The 20505-nt window shown below is 49.6% G+C and overlaps 2 protein-coding genes across 2 annotated transcripts in view; one reads left to right on the top strand and one right to left on the bottom strand.

Moving 5' to 3' along the window:
- Znf609 (zinc finger protein 609) overlaps window positions 1-4942 on the top strand; it is a 191465-nt gene extending 186523 nt beyond the window's left edge. The window contains exons 8-9 of the mRNA XM_004628820.2: window positions 524-602; window positions 871-4942. Coding sequence (XP_004628877.1) covers window positions 524-597 — 74 coding nt within the window. The 3' untranslated portion in view covers window positions 598-602; window positions 871-4942. The remainder of the gene's footprint in view (window positions 1-523; window positions 603-870) is intronic.
- Window positions 4943-6255: 1313 nt separating this feature from the next.
- On the bottom strand, window positions 6256-19632 carry Oaz2 (ornithine decarboxylase antizyme 2). Its single transcript, NM_001290036.1, is given in 5 exon segments — window positions 6256-7444; window positions 7832-7917; window positions 8597-8772; window positions 9910-10067; window positions 19409-19632. Coding segments are annotated over 5 exon segments (570 nt in total). The 5' UTR covers window positions 19429-19632; the 3' UTR covers window positions 6256-7313.
- Between the last annotated feature and the right edge of the window lie 873 nt (window positions 19633-20505).

Here is a 20505-nt window from a genome sequence, read left to right as displayed (position 1 = left end):
CTTGAAGATTCTCAGACTCCTTCAGAATGTTGGCTTAAAAAAATTTTTTTTTAAAAAAGAATGTTGGCTTGATACTCAAAAGACTAAGGAACAGGCATTCCCACAGCCCAAGAGAAACGAGCAGCCAAGTAGCACAGCCACCGTCCCGGCCACCATCCCTGGCCAAGCAGCAGATCTGCTTCCCCTGCCAGCGCCCCCAAGTCAGTGGAGCTAGGCGTTTAAGTGGAAGTTGCTTACCCACCCAGCCCGCTGGAGAAGGGCTCTGAAAGGAGGCTGCTGGCAGCACACAGGTGCAGACCTGCGCATCTCAGATCCCTGGGAGGCTGAGGTAGGATTGACTTGGGGAGGCCCCGTTCCAAAATTAAAAAATAAAAAGGCTGGGAATGAGTGCTCGACTAGCACGCACGGGACTGCAGCTTCAGGCCAGGACTGGTGAAAAAGTGGGGACGTTGTTGATTTCTCCGGCTTGCTTGTGGTCCGCTTCTTGTGAGCACTGTGCTAACCCGTCCTCCTGCCTGCTCAGGGCTTTCTTCTACAGCCATTGTTGCCAGCCAGCAAGGCTCCACGCCTTCACTCTACCCACCACCCAGGAGGTGAGAATGGTGAGTGACTTTTCTTCCTTTGGGGCCAGAGAGCAGGGCCAGCTGCCACCTAGCAATAGTACCCTCATGGGGCTAGTGAGGGACTGTGTAGGGTCAGCAGTCTGAGAAGGTGGTCCCCTGGCCTGCCTCTCCCAGGAAGCTGTGCACGGCTGAGGGACCTTCAGGGACTGCCTTGGTCTTCCCCGAAGTTTGTTTCCTTGGAGCGCCATCTTGTGGCTGTTGTGCCAACAGGCTGAGTGCCTGCTACCTCTTCATGTTTCCCTTGCAGAGCGCGTGCCCGGAGAAAGCGAGCTTCACGGGCCGGACTGCCTCACCCAAGGAGGTGCTGGAGGCGCCACTCAGACATCACTTAAATGGTGTTGGTCATCCTGTTTGCCGTTCCAACCATGACTGAAGGCAGACCCTTGCCTGTCGCCTCCTCCAGACCCCGGACTCCCTGACCCTCCCTCTTCCTCAGGAGCTGGAGAGCTGGTACTTAGCAAAAATATTTATTCTCAGCCACAACTGTGACTGCTGTGGCCTCACCGGAGACGAAGGCATGGGGAGCAACCAGGGGAACATGGCCTCAGCCCAGAGAAGTCACTGCTCTGTTCCCTGGGTCTCTGTTCTGCTCCTGGTGCAGTACCACCCAACCCCTGCAGGGAGGGAGCCCAAGCACTGGGTATGGTCTGAAGACAGCACAGCAGCCACCCCCTCTCACTGCCATTCCCACTGTCACCAGATCCCACACCTCCCCAGCGATTTGGGCCCTGGGAACTGGCAGCATGTGGAAGAATTAGAATCTCAGGAAAGAAATTGGGGGCTGTTTTCTCTGTAGTTGTGAAAACAAGGTCTTCAAACACAGAGACTTCCCCCTTCACTCGTGAGCACAGATAAATGCTCAGAGCCCAGCCTGGAGAGGGAGGTCAAGGCATTCGCCCGCAGGGCCTTGAGCTACCCGGCAGGCAGAGGTAGGGGTTCCGACACCAGCACAGGGCTCCCCAGCCCCTGGGGGGAGAGCTGGAGTGTGAACGGAGTCTGTGAAATTGAAACTGCGTCCCCACGAAGTCCTGCTGCTTATCTCCCCACTCTTTGCCCTTTTCTCTTCCGTCCTCCCCCTTGGTGCTTTTCCTAGGGGATTTCACCTCTTTTTTCCATTGCTTGGCTCTTAAGATTCAGGCAGATAAAACAGTATTCCCTCTCCCCGACCCCCAGGAGCTTGCCAGGTCACTGGAGGGCAAAGCCCAGCAGGCAACCCCAGAGTACCCAGCACCCAGTTCTGGGAGATGTCCTGTGTGTGTCCCATCCGAGTACCTTCCTCAGCTAGGGCCACAGAAGTACACAGCCCCATTCTGGCTGCAGATACGTGGTTTTATATAGCTCAGTCTGTGCCCGCTGTGGGTGCCAGTACAAGTTGCGTCTCTGTAACACACTGTTTCTGTAGGGGCCACTGGTCCTGGGAGGCTGTGTTCCTCGGACCACGAGATCACACACCTCAGCATTATTCCTGGGAGCCAGAGCGGCCTGGGCTGGGCTTGGAGGCTGCAGACATTTCTCTGCCCTAGAAAACAGTCTCTCTGGCCCAGAGCTTTACGCTTGTGCACTGAGAAAGTGATGACTTGGTAGCTTTATTTGGTAGCTCCCCAAAGAGTGGGGAGCTTTCGCTTCTTGCTTTTGTGAGGTGTCATCCTTTTGTTCTCCCTCCTGTCTTTTCTTAGCCCTCCAGATTAGAAGACCAACAGACACCAGCCTAGGCTAAAGAAGGGTGCTTTGTAACCAGAGTGCCAAAAGAGACATTTGAAGAGCAGGAAGGTGGTTCTCACTTAATCTAAGAATGCAGAGCTGGGGCCAGTAAGCACAATTCCCGGTGAGGGTAGTTTACAAGAACCAGAGCTCCTCTGTGACCCACAGACCCTTCTTCTAGGTTTCCGTGTCTTTTTTTTTGTTTAAAGTTGGGTGTTGAGCTTCCCACAAAGCTCATTGTTTTAGACCTATTTTCAGGGTCCCAAACAACCTCCCTCAGCCCTCATTCCTCTGCTGCTCCCAGTGGGCAGAGCCCTCAACAGTCCCCTCCCTTCCATCTGTGGAAGTTGCTGGTGTGGACACCTTCACCCACCTGACCTGGGCCACCCTTCCAAGAGGGTGACCAAATTTCAGCCTGACTTTGGCCCCCAGACTCCTGTGGGTGGAGCCACTCACCCATCTCTATTTCTGTTTGATTTTAACTATTGTTGTGTGTTTTGTATCTGTGGCGCTGGCCTGCAGTGTGCTCTGTACATAGTGTAAAGAAACTGCTGGAGCAATTTCCTTACTCTCCTGGCAGGCATGAGTCCACGTTCCTGCCCCTTCCACTTGTTCTGTAACAGAGAGGAGGGACTTCCGTATTTGTGGGCAGCTGAGTTCTACACAAGGGAACAGCAGAGTTTTACATTTTTCCCTTAAAAAAACATACCCAGGTCTCCCCTGGAGCAAGGGAAAGCCACAGGGGAGATGGCAGTCTGCCTGCTCTGCTCCTCTCTGGGTTGAGCCCCCACTGTGGAGTTCTAGGTGGCAGCTGTGGCATTCTTTGCCACATCTTGCCACATGCTGAGTGAGAGGTTTGTTGTCCACTTCCAGCCTCTCTATGAAAGGAACAGCGGTCATGTGATGCCCATGTGAGCCTGTGACACCCATGACAGGCTCAGAGGGAGAGGACACAGCAAGGATCCTCACCCCACATGCAAAGTCTGGGCAGGGTTGTTGCCAGGGACATGGGCCACCAGACTGAGCCCCTCCCTGAGGTACCCTTACCTCACCCTCACAGGAAGGATCATCAGGCTTAGAGAGCTGCTCTTTAGGGTCCACACCTGCTTCTTCCTGGTTAAGGTGTGGCAGTTCCCGTGACCCCTTGCCCTGCCCAGTACATGTATGTGTACAGGTCTGAAGTTTCCTGCTCTTATCCCACTCGCTCCATACATCTCAAGGTCAAAGGACCAAACACACACAAGGCTAAGAGGGCATCCTGCAAAATGACGTGGTCCTTTCTTGAATCTCCTCTCCAGGCTCCAGGGTGGGGGTGGGACTTAGCTTCAGGAGTTGGGGGCGAAGACTGCAGAAGGGCTAGAGAATTGGGTACAGGCTTTGTAGCCCCCTCACATCACTTGCTACCCCCTCATCCCATCACCATCCAGTGTCTACTCTGATGCCCTCAAGGTTCAACTGGGCAGCTAGCTGGCCCCATAATTCTGGGCCTCTGTCATTTATTTTATTGCTAGGGGGTCCCAGGAAGCTTTCCAGTGACTCCCACTGTAGCCCCTCCTGGGACCAAGCCCCTCCCGGCCCTGTCCCCGCCCCTCCTGCCCCAGCCCGCCCGCTTGCCTTGGTGCTCAGCCCTCCCCTTGGGAGCAGGTTGGGGCAAGCTGGAGGCCCGGGTTGGAGGGGCATGTTGCTGTTCATAGCTTTTGTTCCATTGGCGTTGGTCTGTTGGGTTTAATTTCAGTCTTCCTGATTCTTCCCTTCTGTAAAGTGTACATTACCAAGTTCCTTGTTTTTTTATATATATATATAAATATATATATATACAAACTGTACTCTTTTTGCCTTTGTACATTCAGGCAAGAAGAGAAAATAAATCTTTTTAAGAGACAATCACAAATCTGTGAGGGCTGCTGATTATTTCTCCTGAAGTTTGCTGCTGAGCTGCTTCCTCCCTTCTCACTTTTCTCTCCTCCCTCAACCTTGCCGTCTTCCTGGTGTCATGCTCCACACAGACCCTCAACTTCACCCTCCCTGGCTGATGGCCAGCTGTCAGATCGTGTCCAGGCTGCCTGCCCTGTTGCCCTTTCCCACCCAGTGCTGTGTTCTGACTTGGCCACTGGCTTCACCTGGGAGCTTTGTCCTGGGCCTTGGCCTTCTCTTCACCCTTAGCCCACTCACCAAAGTGGCTTTGGACACTTGCTGTCCAACTATGCAGCTGGGAGCTCTCTGCCTGAGAGTTTGCACTGTGTAAACCCATACAGGAATCAGGAAGGACAGCTGTTGGGAATGTGGGGAAACAACTTCTAAACGCTCTTCCCCCTCCCCAACCATTCCAGCTTCCAAGTGTTGTGATGCACAGCCCACGGGGCCATTCCTGTTGGATTGTCACCCCATGGGAACAAGGGCTAAAGTCGTATGGGTCAAGAGCATTTGATCAGACTCAGACGCACAAGGGTGGTAGCTCACGAAACAGCCTGATGAAATCACTGTTCAGCCTTTCTCCTTTCCGCCTACCCTCCTCCTAGCCCTTTTCCCTTTTCCTCTATTTCCTTCTTAATTGGCTTTGGAATTGAAGTATATTTTTAAATTATTTGTTGTATTTATTGAATAAAGTTTTTAATGTCCCTGTTGGTAAATTTAGACTTAAGTTTGCCTCGCACACATCTCCTGCCCCTCTCCACCATGCCTGCATTGCTCGTTAACCTGGAGCACGCCCTTTGGTTAGTGTATTTCTTACCAGTCATCTTCACTAACCATTTTCTCTTGAAAGGTCAATCCCAACTGGACAGTGGGGCTCAATTCAGTGCTTCTAATTCTGGCCATATTGAACAGGAAGAAACAGATGGCCCCTGAATCTTAAGCGTGTTCCCATCCATTCTACCAGCTTTGGGGGAAAGCTAAAGGGGAGAGTTGTGGGTTTTTCCCTCTATACTGGGGATTGCAACGGTCTTGCTAAATTCCCCAGGTGGGAATTGAACTTGCCGTCCTCCTGCCTCACCCTCCCAGGGCTGGGATTTGTCTATTTAAAATCCCTGTCTACATGTACATTAATTAGGTTTAATGTAAGAATTTGATCTGCCTTCTGTCTGTATGCTGCCTCTAGGAGTCATTTGTTCAGTGGGGGACATCTTCAAGTTGTTCTGATTGCAGCTGGAATGTGTGTAATCGCAGATTCGTTCTAGTAATACGTGGAGGGAGTTGGAGGGGTTTTCACTTCTCTTAAGGAACAGCAGGTGGAGCCCAAGGTTAATGACTAGGTCCAGAGTAAAACACAACAGGCCATAAAAACCTGTGAAGACCCACAGAGAAGGTAAGGGTCATAGTAGACAGTTGCAAAGCTGTAAGAGTTGAAAGAACATGCCCTGGGGGAGGGGATGATCAAAAGGGGGGAAAGCCTAATTAAGAGAGTTTAAAAAGAAACAAGAGCTTCTAGCTTCCTACAGTGCCACTGAGATGACTATTCAGGCTGGTGAAACAAGGGGATTGAACACTCCAAAAGGAGAAAAATAGAGGTGTGTGCTGCCTCCTTCAACCACCTCAGGGATGCAAATGTGAGGCAGCTGCCTACAGACCCCAAACCTAGCATTAGGACCCAGCCTTCCCTATAAAAGAAAGGGTTCTAGGGGGCCGGGGAGATGGCTCAGTGGAATAAGCGCTTCCCTGGCAAGTGCAAGGGCCTGAGTTCAGTCCCCGGTTCCGGGAAAAAAAAAAAGGGTCCCTTCGCCCTCCCTTCTGCACAGAGCTGTTGTAGACACACCTGTCTCTCTAGGGCACTCCTGCAGCACATCTCAGATTCCTAGCAACTCCACACTCCAGGGTGTAACATGGCCCCAGAGACTGTGCCAGCTTATTTGTCCTATGACATTGCAGTTTTTTCCAAGAAGCATGTAAGTTTGCTCTGGACCCAAAAGATGCTAGTAAAGGAAAAACAGCCCAATCACAACTTTAAATCAGTTTATTGACACAGTAACACAACACACTTGCCTTCCTGACACCCCCCACTCCCCTCACCCAGTTGTGATCTCTTCCCCCTTTCTCTCCCCTTAGAACAAACTGTTCACTGGAAACAGAAAAGGGCCGCTGCCCACCCAGGCCTAGCCCTTGGCCCTGCAGAGCAGGGTCTCAGGCACTGCATGGGCCCTGGGGGAGGCAGGCAGCACTGTGCTCCATAGCCACAGCCATCCCATCCCTAAGAACAGATTCCCCACGGTTCCCAGGCCCTGAGTTGCTATTTTTCTTCTGCTCTTCATGACCCTAGGAGAGAGACCTTGGGACCTGGGCCACAGGAGAAAAAACTCCTGGCAGTAACTTGAGAATTGGAGTTTGGCTAGTGTTTAAGGCCCAGGAACCCCCAAAAAAGCCCTGGTGATGATGGGAGTGAACTTCAGTGTCCCTATTTAAAATGCATTGATAACATTGAACAGATTAAGCCAGCTTAAACAAATGCCAGAACACTAAGCTGTAAAGAACGGTCGGTCATGACCTGCTTACGCCCGTACACAGAGAAGCCAGAGTGGAGTGTCAAAAACAACCCAAGGACACTGCCCAGGAGCTAAAAAGCCTATATGCAGAGAGTCCCTGGGGTGACAGCAGGCAAATAAAAGAAAATAAGTCTTAAAAACTGAAACAGAAAAGCCAACAGCAGGGGAACCAGAGCTGGACAGTGCTGCCCACCAGCCCTACCCCTGGACCTGGATACTCCCTCCCCGTCTAGGCAGCGCCCTCCCCTAGCTAGACAGAGTACATCACAGCGCAGTTTAAAAAGCTTCTAAAGCCAGTTCATAAACATCTTCATTTACTACTGGTGATTACATGTGAATAATATGTTTATACTGTTCTTTATGGAAAACAATTTCAACAAGTCCAAGAACACAGCAGGCCTCACCCTGAGCCCCTCAGCACCATTCCTACCAGGGAGGCACCCCTCTGTGCCCCAGGGCTGCCTAAATTCCCCTTTCCCACTGTGGCTCTTGGGCAAAGCATCCTCCACGACCGTTAGTCCTCATCGGACAAGTTCTGGTCCAGGGGGTAAACCATGAACATCACATCTGGCCGAGAGGGGACACAGGGATGACCTGGACGTACAATCTCAAAGCCCAAGAAGCTGAAGGTCCTTAGGAGTGGAGCTGTAAAAGAGCATAAAGGATTCTGATGAGAAGTACACATAAAGACTCGAGAGAAAAGCCCCAGTGATGTGAACAAGCAAGCACTGGCCAGCAGTGGTGACCTATGGCCATGGGCCATTTTCCTTTTAAGACAAAACATGTCAATGTATGAGCTTTTTCTAAACTAAAACCTCAGTATTCTGTTTCAATTGCACTTTTAAAGATAAGTAAGTGGGCTTTGGCTTACAGTTTGGGCACTTGTCTCTAAAAGGTCTGCCATCACTGCACTAGGCCTTCACTAATGCCAGGGCAGCTTCTACCAGCCCAGCAGGCTTGAGAGTGCCCCTGACTGTAGGGCCTTCTTGCTTCCACCCTAGACCCCAGGAGTCTCAGGCTGCTGTTTCTCACCTCTGTCTTCCCGGCCCTTCCTGAAGCAGATGAAGACGTAGTTCACTTTCATCTTTTCTTCAGCAAATTCTAGCAGTGCTAACAATCTGCAGGATGCAAGGAGCTAGTCAGGCCCACCACAACCCCAGACCTCCCTCTTACCTCACTCCCCTAAAACAGGGCTTTCCTGAGCCTAGCAGTATAATAGAGAAGCTCCAGGGAGAACACTCATTTCAGGGCTCCATGGTCCCTGAGTTCAGAGACAAGCCACAGGTCCTGAGAAAAATTGTGATGGAATTGTCTCTTCCTATAATAGTTCTTCATCTGAAAGTCACATAACCATCTTAATAAGACAAAAATTGGGATCTAAAGGAAGGGCCCATTCTTTGCAACACTGAGAGAGGTGCTTGGAGCCTAGACAGTTTCTTCAAAAGCTGAGGAAACACAGAGCACCCAGACTGCACAAAGAGCCTTCCCCAGCCCAACTATATCCCACTGTGACCTTCCTGGCCACTGAAGGGTGGGTCAAAGCGAAACTGCTGTCTGCTAGGAAGTATGAACTAAGGGACTATTGGTGGGTGTTTGGTTCATGTAATAATGATCTACTTTAATAACTATAATCCGGAGCAGGCCTGTTTTACTGTCTAAATATAATGTGTTACAAAATGATACCTGTTTGGGAAATCTAGAGCTAGAGGAAGAAGCAAACACTTCTGTAAATCTCTTATCCCCAGAAAATACATGCACTCCTCTACAAGGGGGCCGCCTTCCCCACTTGCTCCTTACCCTTCTTTGCTCCCATCAGCTAATAATCCATCCGGGATTTCTACAAACAGGCTCTGGCTGGACAGGACTGCATCCCAGGAAGAGACCTTCACCTCAGTGACCTCATACTGAAAGTGGACGACGTGAGGTTTTCCATCATTCACAGGGAGGTCCTGGGTCACAGTGAGCTTCTCGTCCTGGGCAGGAAAGCAGGGTACAAGCCCAGATCACTAGTGCTTCTGGCTGCATCATCTGCTCCCTAAATCGGGGCACTGGGATGCCTTCAGTCAGGCTCACAGTAGCAAGAGACAGAGTGTGCTGAACCTGTATGCTGGCTAACTGTTGGTCACTGCTAAGACCAGATGATGTTGGTAAAAGCAATAATAGTGAGCAGGAAATATTTACCAACTATTCCCTATGTGCCAAGTGGTATCTAGGGTACTGTCCCCATATACTACTATAATCATTGTGACAAGCACTTGAGACACACACCTGTATCTCCACTTCAAATCTGCAATAACTAGGCCAAGCGCATTTAAGCAACCCACCCAGGCTCTCACAGTAATTAATGGCAAAGCTGAGATTCAAACGCAACTCTCCTTGACCTGAATGCCTTTGCTTTGCCCCAACAACATATTCTTTCCCTCTCCTCTCTAAAAGGAAAACAGCAAAAACAAATGATCTTTTAATAACCAACCAATGCCTGCTTTCAGGTAGACTCTTAAAGGGGCCCACATTGCCCCCCACCACCCCCCAGCATGATTTCAAGTGCTCCAAACTCACGTGCCCAACTACCCTTCCTTCCCAGTCTAAGGCCTCAACCTCAGCAGATGGAAAGGCCAAAAGTGGTGCCAATACCCCTCCACCACCCCATCTAGAATTCAAGAAAAGCCATGTGGGGAGCCTTAGTTGAAAAAGTCTGGGCCAGGGAGATAGCTCAAGTGGAATAAGTGCTTGTCTGGCAAGCGCAAGGTCCTGAGTTCAATCCCTGGTACCACCAAATAAATAAATGTAATTTGTCTACTTTATTAAAAAAAAAAAAAAAAAAAAAGGTCCTGGGGCTGGTGAGATGGCTCAGTGGTCTAAAGCACCTACTTAGAACAAGCTAAGCTTAGCAAAGCACAGGGACCGCGGTTCAATCCCCCAGCACCACATGCCAGCCAGCCCCGCCCCCTGGTGGGCTGAGCTGGCCACACACACACAAAATAAATAATTTTTTTTTTTTAAAAAAAAAAAAGGTCCTTCCCAGTGCCCTTACTGGCCAGGCCCGAGGGTCAGTGGGCACCCTGACACAGGCCAGCAATGCCCATGCTTCCCTGCCCAGGCTCTCTTACCTTATATATTAGAGCTGAGAGAGAAGGATCCCTGCCGCCCCCTCGCCCACCGGGGATCTTCGACAGTGGGTGAGGGGCATCAGGAGCACCACAGAGGCCCCGGAACAATGTGCCTGCAGCACTGGAGCTGGGGACAGTTACTCAAAGGCAGAATACTACTGCAAGAGAAAAGAAGGCCAAGCGGTGACTAGCAGGACTTCATTAGCCCAGATTCCCCCAACACCTTCCCTGGCTCTCCCTGCACGACCCTTCTAAGGATTCTCTGCTGCCCTGTCTTTGCTACTTGTTTCAAAAACTGCTGTTAACAGCTCTCTTCAAGGAACCCTCCAGATGAAGAGGCATGGCACATCCCGGAAGAGCCAAGGGAGCCAGCCCAGCTGGCCACGTCTAACCAGAGAAGTATCTATCAAAGATCTCCAAACCAAATCCCACAGCACTGAGCATTCCTCGGAAAGAACCAGATCCCAGCTTTCATGCTGGGCATCCACACTGGTGCTGCTGACAGTCTTTCCTTAGGCCAGCAGGGCTTCAGTCACCTCTGTGACAAAGACCCTAGCAGAGAGGCGGGTGGCCTTGAGAACTCACGGGGACTAGGTAGTGTGGCCCTGAGGAACTCCCAAGGCCACTTTCCAAGTAACCCCACATCTGACTGAAGGAACCCAAATCCCTCTAAGAGTTAAGAACGAAACAAAACCCAGGTTTGGCTGCCAGAGCAGAGACGTGCTGCAGTGCACAGATGCTAAGTATCTGCGTGTGTGCCCGGCCTGCCACCGGATGCGAGGCCTCGGCCTCGGCCTCGGCCTGTCTCTTCATTAACTGAACATCAGAATAGGGTCAGATTAAACACTCAGGTGCAGGGGGCATAGGGTGACCTTGAGTAAAGGGGTAAAAATGTCCAAGAGTGTGCCCTTCCTGGCTACCATGATCTTCACGTGGACCTACCAGCTCTAGTCTATTCTACTGTCCCCTTAGATTCTGATTTAGTGGCCCCTCAGGCTGACCCCAGGCCAAGGACAAACGGACAAGAAATAAACTGTCCCTCCATGTGCTGTGACTCAGTAACAGGCCTGTTCCACAGCCACAACATACCAGCCTTTGGGGGATCTGGAAGGCAGTGGACAGGAGTGCCACAGTAGCATGCTGGAGCCAGTTCACACACGTCCCCAAGGTCATGGTTAACAATGTCATGTTGGCAGCCTGAACGAGCCAAGTGGGAAGTACTTACGTTATGCCAATTCTGGGATTCTAAGTGGAAAGCAACAAAACTGAAGCCACACCTAACATGACAATGATACAAAAGCCAAAGGGACAAACCAGGAGGACCTTCCCCTCTAGTGGACCATATTAGCATTCCAGCTGACAGCAACGGACTCATCCCGACTTACCACTGCTCAGCTTTTAGGGGTCTGATCTCTAAAGGGATTTCACCTGGGACCTAAAAGCACACCTGAAAGTTGCTAAGCACAGAGTTCCCAAGGCAATATCCATGGGCCTGGAGTAGCATCTGTATCTAGGGATGAGCCCATACCCCACCCTCCTGCTTCCTCTAGAAAACCTCTGGGCGTCTTTGCTTCTCTTGCCTTCACTAGCAGCTAACAGGGTGACCTTACAACTGATTAGATTTCAAAGACATAATTTATTCTCTTTGAAGAAAAAGTTCTGCGGATAAATTTCTAGGACAGAAGTTCTGATTTCCCCTTTCAAAGTGTTAAAGGGTAGAACAATAGTCTCCAGGCCAGGAAAAGTAAGACAAGGGTGAGGGGTTTCCCCATACAAAGGTGTACCCCCTGCAGGCAATATGACGCCCTTCTCAGGCTCCAGCAGCAGTTTCTGGCCTATGTTAAGGTTTAGGGGCACCAGGCCTGGGCCACTGAGAACAATGGCTTGCTTCCCCTGGTCATTGCAGCTATCAAGGTCTAGGCAAAACCTCCCAGCAATAAATGAGATGTTGCCTTGCATGTTACAAGCATGCTTGGGTTCATGAAACAAATAGATCAGCAAGGTCCTTACCGTTCTAAAATTCTGGTACCAGACTCCTGCTTAAGGAATTACAGTGATACCTTGGTTCAAGAACACTTCTGTTTGCAAACAGTTTATCTTACAAACAGAAGTGACTGTTTTTGTTTGGAAATTCTCCATCAGATGACAAGAACACAACTGCAGCCATTTTTGCCATACAGGCTCGAATGTAGCCATCTTTTCCAGAATCATCAAACACCAACAGAGGTACCACCATATTCCTCAAATAGTCTCTCCACCCTCAAGCTACACTGAACCTTGGCCTGCATTCCAATTAACACCTTGATGTTTTGCTGAGTGGCTCATGCAAAGAGCAGAAACAACCCCTGAAATGATCAGAATAGAATAGGCTGGATTTTTTTCTTTTGCTGTTTTTTGAGAAATCTCCTTTGGTTTCCTACAAATAATCCCTGGAGTTTGCCTGACATCCACCACTAATCTATGAGCTTGTAACATTTTTGGTTTCCTGATCTCTCTCCTCTTCAAATGCAAAAAGTCCATGGATGGTAACAAATCATTTACCTCCTTATTCACACACAAGAATGATGTAAAGCTTTGATCCTCCCTATTAAGCCTCCAGAAGAAAGCACATGAGGGGTGTTTCAGGATCTAACCGCTGGCATAAAGCTTAGTGGACATTAGATAACAGTAATTGTCTTCAATGCCCATTATAATGCACTTGTTATTAGTTACTTGCAATGAATGGCAAATTGCTTCTCTTTCAAAAAAACCTGTCATTTCTGCAGTGAGAATGGAAGAGGGATGGCTACAAACATACTGGTTAGATGTTATGGAGTATGCAACTGCCCAGCAACAGCCTTCTCTAATACTGACTTCAGTATTCAGATGGTACTACAGCAAGATATGCCACCAACCTCATTAGGAACCCTAGAATTTAAGCACAACAGAATGTGGCTTCCAGGGGCCGGGGAGATGGCTCAGTGGAATAAGCACATCCCTGGCAAGCGCAAGGGCCTGAGTTCAATCCCTGGTTCCACAAAAGAAAAAAGAATGTGGCTTCCAAATACAACTCCTGGGCCGGGGAGATGGCTCAGTGGAATAAGCACTTCCCTGGCAAGTGTAAGGGCTTGAGTTCAATCCCCGGTTCCGCCAAAAAAAATAATAATAATACTGAAACCAAATACAACTCCCTGTCACAAGGTCCAAATTGTTACATTTCATATTCCCATTAATCTTATTTGTTGGGGGCCTGGGAGATAGCTCAGTAGAATAAGCGCTTCCCTGGCAAGTGCAAGGGCCTGAGTTCAATCCCCAGTTCCTCAAAAAAAGAAACTAACTTACTTGGTCCACAAGCTGAAAAGACCAGTCATTTCACAGGGTTGGTCCTGCTTTTGGAGAACAAACAGACTCATGCTGGAAATAAGAATGTCAGGGGGCTGGTGAGATGGCTCAGTGGTCTAAAGCACCTACTTAAAACAAGCTTAGCAACGCACAGGGACCACGGTTCAATCCCCCAGCACCACATGCCAGCCAGCCCCGCCCCCTGGTGGGCTGAGCTGGCCACACACACACACAAATAAATAAATAAAATTAAAAAAAAAAAAAGAATGTCAGTCTCCAACATCTAGGGCAGTTCAGAAAAGAGTAGAGGCACAGCCAAATAGCTCAGCAGATTAAAGCACCAGCAAGCAGGCACAGGGGCCAGGGGTTTGATGCCCAGGCCTGCTGTGCTGGCCCCACCCCCAGGGCATGCTGAGATGACAATTGAGACTGGGTGTGGTGACGTGCACCTATAATCCCAGCTCTTGGGAGGCGGTAAACATGCAGATCACTACAAGTCCAATCTAGTAGTGAGACCCTGAACACCCAGCAGACCCTTCCCTAAAATTGAAAAAAAAAGGGAGAGACAAAAGCCAATCTGTCAGTGCCTTTATTTTCTCAGCTGTGACAGGACATGCCCTGGCACACTCCTCAGATACAGCTACTCTCGTATCACATCCTGCTGCCTCCAGAGCATCCGTGAAACCATGTCTGAAATGTCCTTAGCAAGTCACAATTTCATATACTGGCTACCAACAGGCAGTGTGGGCAACAGATGTATTTCTGGGAAATGCTTGTGCTAAATCACATTTTTAGAATTTGAATCCTGTTTTTAAATCTCCAGAGTACTTACTAGCAAAGAATTAACCCTAAATCTCTTGCTAAAGGATCTTCGGTTAAAGAATCACTTCCAGTTGACTTTATGTCAGTTTTGGTATTTATATTTAGTTTGCTCAAATCAGAGTCACAGACAAGACCAAACATTGAATAATTCTGCAACCACATAATCTAACAAATTTTCAAATTCAAATTCACTTCAATAAGCTTTGATCAGGGGGGCTGGGGAGATGGCTCAATAGAATAAGCGCTTGGCTGGCAAGCGCAAGGGTCTAAGTTCAATACCCAGTTCCACCAAAAAATAAAGACAGACAGATAGATAAATAAGCAAGCAAGCTTTGATCGGGCTGGGGAGATAGCTCAGTAGAATAAGTGCTTGCTGGGCAAGGTCCTGAGTTCAATCTCCGGTACCGCAAAAAAAAAAAAAAAAAAGCTTCCATCATGTTTCTCTTCAATCACTAGCCTCAACTACATATAAGTCTGCATCATTTTGCCCTGATTTCCATTACTAGAGAGGATCAGATGGCCTTGGTGTCATCTACCTTCACAAAACCAAACTCTCAGTCTTCTGTATTCATTTCCCCTTTTTGCCTCCTCCCTCTGAGCAGTTCATGTCTCTGGCCCTGCTTCAGGTACACCCAGGTTGTCCTCGCTCCCTTCCAGCGGCTGCTTTTTCTTGGAGACTAGGAATATCTCTGATGACTAATCCTTACGTAAAAGGAGAACAATCCAGGGTTCCCAAAACATGTACTGAAAAGAGAAATAGGAAGAAAGGTGGGAGGTGGTGGCCACGTCCAGTCTAGTGTGACCATACAGGCCCATTTGCAGCTGCCAGTTCTCTTCCATCTGAGAAAGGCCCTGGGTAGATGCCAGGCATAAGTCATTTCACTAGGGCTGCTATGTGTTCCAGAGAGAGTCTCCTTGCTAAGCATGATTATAAGAAAATGACATCATTACTCTGAATCACAGGCTGAAAGCAAAATGGGGTTTTGGCTCATTTTCCATAAGAAACACAGGTACAACAGCAGCTAGAACATCTGTGCCCCTGAGGTTTGTTTCTCACACAACTGACAGTGGCACTGCCAAAGCAGGCACACCACATACACCACAAAGGGTGGCTAGCTAGCGAGCTAAATATGCTTTAAAATAACACTAACTTTATATTGAGTACTTCAATCTGATTAGTATAGTGAGTGTATCACAGTCTCCAGTCTTCCCTCCCCCAGGATAGAGTTACATCATTGTTTATATGTATCAACAGTCTAGGATATTTTCTTAAGGCTTATCTTGTCTATAAAGCATTTTATCCTGCTGCTACTGCTAACCGGAAACTGCTTGCCTTGTTCACTGAATAACAAAATTCTTGCTCACCTAATTGGCCATTTCTGGCCTACAGCTTTCAATTAGCTCTCCAAATCATGGCACTAACTTGAATCAACACTGTATACTGTTTCAAAAAGGGATGAATTACTTTTCTCTAGAAACACACATTTGTAACATCCCTTCTACCCCACTCCTCAGTCCTCCTTTTTATATTTCTAAGCATGTCTGAAGCTAAATTTGGATTTCTTGGCAGAATGAGGAATTGCTATTAATAGTCTACATTGCTTTCTGAAAAATACCTCCAATTTGGAGGGATTCCTGACTAGGAGTTTCTCTTCCTCTGTAGGGTGACCTTGAAGGTATAACTTAGAAAACTGGCTCCACCCACTCCATGCCCAGCAAGCCATAGTGCCAATAAATAATAAATAACCAAAACCGAATTCCTTGAGAACTAGAAAGCTATTCCATTACCCAGGAAACCACTCAATGCAAGTATGTCTCAGATGAGCTCTTGTGCCCTGCACCCCAAAACCCACTTGTGGAACCAACTCCATCTGCCCAAATTCCATCAGCATATAGGCCAATTTCAACATGGCGATCAAGTCAGGGCTAGTTTCTCCACAGACTGTACACCAAGCAAGCCCCAGAGAGATACTGTCTCTCTGCCCCACAAATCCAGGCAGAAAAAGACACAAGGTTTAGCTTCCTCTTGGATTTAAACTTTATGTTCAAAAAGCACAATACAGGGGCTTGTGTTGGTCTTCTTCCCTCCCCCACCATCAGGAATTTTGACATTTTAGAGGTACAAATCAGAACAACGCTGGAAAGGAAGAACCTTGTTTTCGAAACATACCGCCAGCTCTTCAGCAACTACTTCTTCCAGGAAACTAAGCCTCTACCTCCCGAGTGTCTCACTGCAGCCAGGGAAGCTGGAGATCCCATCCCCCACCTAATAGGGGCTAACTCCCAGCCAGCTCCCCACTCTGCGGATATAAAACACCAAGAACACAGACTGGGAAAGCATCCGGCTCTTATCTCTGAACGGAATTCCTAGTTAGGACGGACTCTACCATGATTCCTTTTAGAAAGTTTGAAGCAGGCCAGAGGAGGCTGGGAAACATGCTATGGAAACAGGATTGCCATAAACTCCGAGAAACCAGACACCGTGCACACACCACCACCCCACCCCCAGGCCAAAGTGGAGGAGCCTGATCCAAAGCCCCACTCCTGCCCAGGCCCTGGCAGGCCAGCTGGCTCCTCCCTCCACCTGCCTCTCACAGGGCCAAGCCCCTCGTAATACCAACACACTAAGCAAGGGCCCTGGAGACAGGCAAGCCTGTTTTGCCACTTAGGAGGCTGGAAAGAATCTTAGAGCTCACCCAACCCCCTTTCTTTACATGCAAGTACACTGGCTGAGGAAGAATGAGGTCCCGCCAAGTCAGTCGGAGAAGACCCCTCTATGTTGCTCCCAATGCTCAACTCTTTGGGTTCAGCCTGCAAGAACTGGCCACCTGTCCCAGATCAGTTCCAACTCAGAAGACTTCAGAAAGTACCTGCTGGAAGGTCTACCTTTCAAGCCCCTGTGGCAAACTCACCAGGAGACAAAATCCACCTTAAATGCCTCCTAAGCAGGTTGTGCTATAGGTTCCTCTGCTTCCTCCACCCCTGCACTTGTCCTACCTGCTCTCATGCCTGCCATTCACCCTCTGCATACAGCCTTCCTTACAGTTATCAGCCTTTGCATCCAGCACCATCCAAAATAATCCATTTCTACCTCCCCAGATTCAGAGAGAATGGAGAAGATGGAATCAAAGAACAAGAAATCCAGGTGGAATGTCTCAGAAAAAGAAAGCAGAAAAAACTATGAGGTTGTAGGCAAGGAGGTTTCAAGAGCCAGGTGTAACAGGTCAAACAACCATAACAAACTAGGAAAATGGAGGCAAATTTTCCTTTTGCATGTAGAGAAGAAACAGAGTGGAAGACCAGAACAGAGTTTAAGGACTGATGAGAGAAAACTGGCTAATGAATGGCTTAAAACTAAGCAAATGCAGGGAGGAGAATGTAAGAGGCTGTGGCAGTAGTCTTTGGGGTACTTCTGGATAGTAACTAACAGAAAAAGACAAAAATATTCCTCTGAAGCAGACTAGGCCCTCCACAGAGACAAGCTGATACCTACTAAAGGAATAGTATAGGACAGGTTAAAGGGGGGAGGGGAGTTGAGCTGCAGGGGCAGTGTTTTTCAACTCTGGCTCTACATTAGAATTACCTGGGCAATTTTTTAAGTTATGCTGATAACCAAGCCCCACCCAGGATGATTTGGCCAATCTGTAAAGGTGGCCTTGTGACTGACTTTTTAAACATACACCCTGGGTTAAGAAAACACTGAAATACAAGAAAAACTGAAAATCTGGCCTGAATATTTAAGGACAGTGCTGCTAACAATGAGATGGAAAGTTAGAGATCATGGAGAGGGAGCCCAAGTTTAAGAACCACAGGTAGGGGGGCTGGGGAGATGGCTCAGTAGAATAAGTGCTTGCCTGGCAAGTGCAAGCGCCTGAGTTCAATCCCTGGTTCCGAGAAAAAAAAAAAAAAAAAAAGAACCACAGGTGACAGAGCCCTACATGAAGAAAAGCAGTAAGGCAGGCTGTATTTGCAACAGGAAGTAAAGTCTTGTTTTGGAGAAACCATGGCACACTTTAGAGGACTCACAGGGGATGGGTCTGCTTGCAAAACAATGAGGCTTCACCATAGGGCAGAGGCTGCAAGGGCAACTTGGGGACAAAAGGGCTGGTGTGAGGACCCAATAAGCCACTGAGACTAGAGGGCAACGCAACAACTCTATTAAAAAATGAGGGTGGGAATTAGGTCTTAAATGCAAATAAAAGTTACCTGTCATATTGGGGCAACTAGGGTTAAAAACTGAGTGAGGAAATTATGGAAGTGTTTCACTGAAAAGCTTCTAGAGCAGAAAATATGGGCTATACTTGAAGGAGATGGATGAGAAAAGCTACCTTGGAAAGAGAAAAATTGAACACTGAGTTCTGCCTCGTTTGGCCAAGGGGAAGGATACAGGATACAAATTTGGAAATCCTCTAAGTGCTCACTTCAGAAGGATGTGCAGCTGCTCTCCAATTCATGGGGGCAACTAGGAGTGGAGAGGGAGGACACTTGCCTAGGCCCTGTGTCCAGGCCCAGGGACTGCTGTAAAGGTACTGAAGTGCAAGGCCAGGGGGCAGCCCTTGAAGGCCTTCACTGAGAAAGGGTTCTGTGAGCCAATGATCTTAAAAATCGGATTCAAATAAGACGAGGAGGTAAAAGGGCAGACCGGCAGCCAATGTTTAAAGCACAGGGAGTTCAGAAGTGTTGCGAGGTCACAACTTGGGAAACAGGATGGAGGACAGTAATCAGATCCAAAGTGTTTGAAAAATAAAAAACGTGACATTAGGAGACGGGAAAATTGGGCCTAACTAGGAGAGGGGAGCGGAGCAAGGGAGGGAAGAGATGAGTTTGGAGGGCTGGGATCCTGTGAAGGCTGCGGGGCCTGACCAGGCCGAGCAGGCGCCCAGGTCAGGTTGAGCACTGAAGGATGGACCTAAGGGCAGCGGGGCAGGGACGACGGAGGTCTGGTTGGACGTGCAGTTTTCACTAAGCGAATTCAAGGCGGTTCTGTGATTTACAAGATTTAGGGGCGACGCGAACCAATTCAGGGACTATGTTTGCAGGAGAAAGCCCAGTGTGGGGAAGTGGGCATTATTCTGAGGGGCGTAAGGAAAAGGGGCACGCAAAAGGAAAGCTGGGTCCGGGTTTGGGGGGCTTTAGGGTTCGAGGAGGCCCGGATGCGGGGGATGGGCTGGAGAGTGGGGGCAACAGGGAAGGAGGAGGCCCAGTTGCAGGGCGCCGCGGGGCCGGGGTGGCTGAAGTGGGGCAGGCCGCAGTGGGGGCGTACGGGACCTGGGGAAGGGCCGGGGTGGCTGTTGGGGGGAGGCCCTCAGGAGCCAACGCGGGAGGATGGGGGCGGGGAGCCTGGGCCGGCCGTTACCTGTCCTGGGTGTTTATCATCCTCGGCGGCTCTGCTCAGGGTGGGAGGAGGCGGCGCAGGGAGTGGGTAGGTGGATGAGTGGGTGGGTGTGGGGTCGCGCGCGCGGGTCGGTCTCTGCGGGCTAAGTCCCTGTCAGGCCGCGGGCCGAGAGGGAGCCTCCAGCCTCAACGAGCGCCTGCCTCCAACTGACCCTCCCCGGCTGCCGCCGCAACCGCCCCGCCCCCATGCTCATCTGCATAGCCCCACCCCAGCACCGCATGGTGTCCTGGGAAACTGGGGCCCACAACAAAGGGCCAAGCACCGCCCCGCCTCCGCGCAGGCGCCTTGGGGAACGGGGGAGGTGGGGGAGAGACGGGGGGGCCAGTATTTTGGGGGAGGTTGTGGCCAGAACAGTGGCGGCACAACCCAGATAATGCATTTCAGGTCGTTTTCTAGGGACTGACCCCCACCTTGTGGTCCTTCCCTTGTTTGGTGGGGCCGAGTGGGACAGCGTCATTTGGAGACCTCAAGAGGTTATTTGATGAAACAAAACCTAAGAATAAAACACACATATGAACACCGTTCCCAGAGTAAGTCCAGGCCCAAAGAGGTTAGTTTCCAGCTCATAATGCAGATCATGAACCACAGCTGTCCGCTGAGCTCAACAACCTCGTCATCTTAGAGACACACCTCAGGTTGCAGGCCAGCGCCCTCCCTGCCCACGACCTCTGCAGGTTCTGATCACCGTCAGAACTCAGCAGTCTCGGGAGCAGCAGCGAGAGCCTGTTCACAGGAGCTCTGAGTCACGTCAGAGCGGGCCAATGCACTCCATCCAGTGCACACCCCCGGGCACCATCCCCGCCGCTGCTCACCACAGGTGAGTACAAAGGTTGCCCCACTGTCACTCAAGAGCACTTCAAAACAGTCATCACAGGCCCCGACTTTTCGGTCAACCCAGATTGCAGTCAACCCAGATTGCAATGCGATCCCTACCTGGACGTCACATCGTCTCAGATGACAGTGGGTAACGGCCACCTCGTATCACATCCACTTGGGCACTCGGACATTCAACTCTGCTTACGGAGCTGTTGCTTACTGTGTGCTTCAGGCATGGGTGA

The sequence above is a fragment of the Octodon degus genome, unplaced genomic scaffold (assembly GCF_000260255.1).
Source record: "Octodon degus isolate 3935 unplaced genomic scaffold, OctDeg1.0 scaffold00026, whole genome shotgun sequence".
NCBI classification, from domain to species: Eukaryota; Metazoa; Chordata; class Mammalia; order Rodentia; family Octodontidae; genus Octodon; species Octodon degus.
The sequence above is the reverse complement of the archived record's forward strand: the minus strand, read 5'-3'. Positions and strand labels throughout refer to the sequence as shown.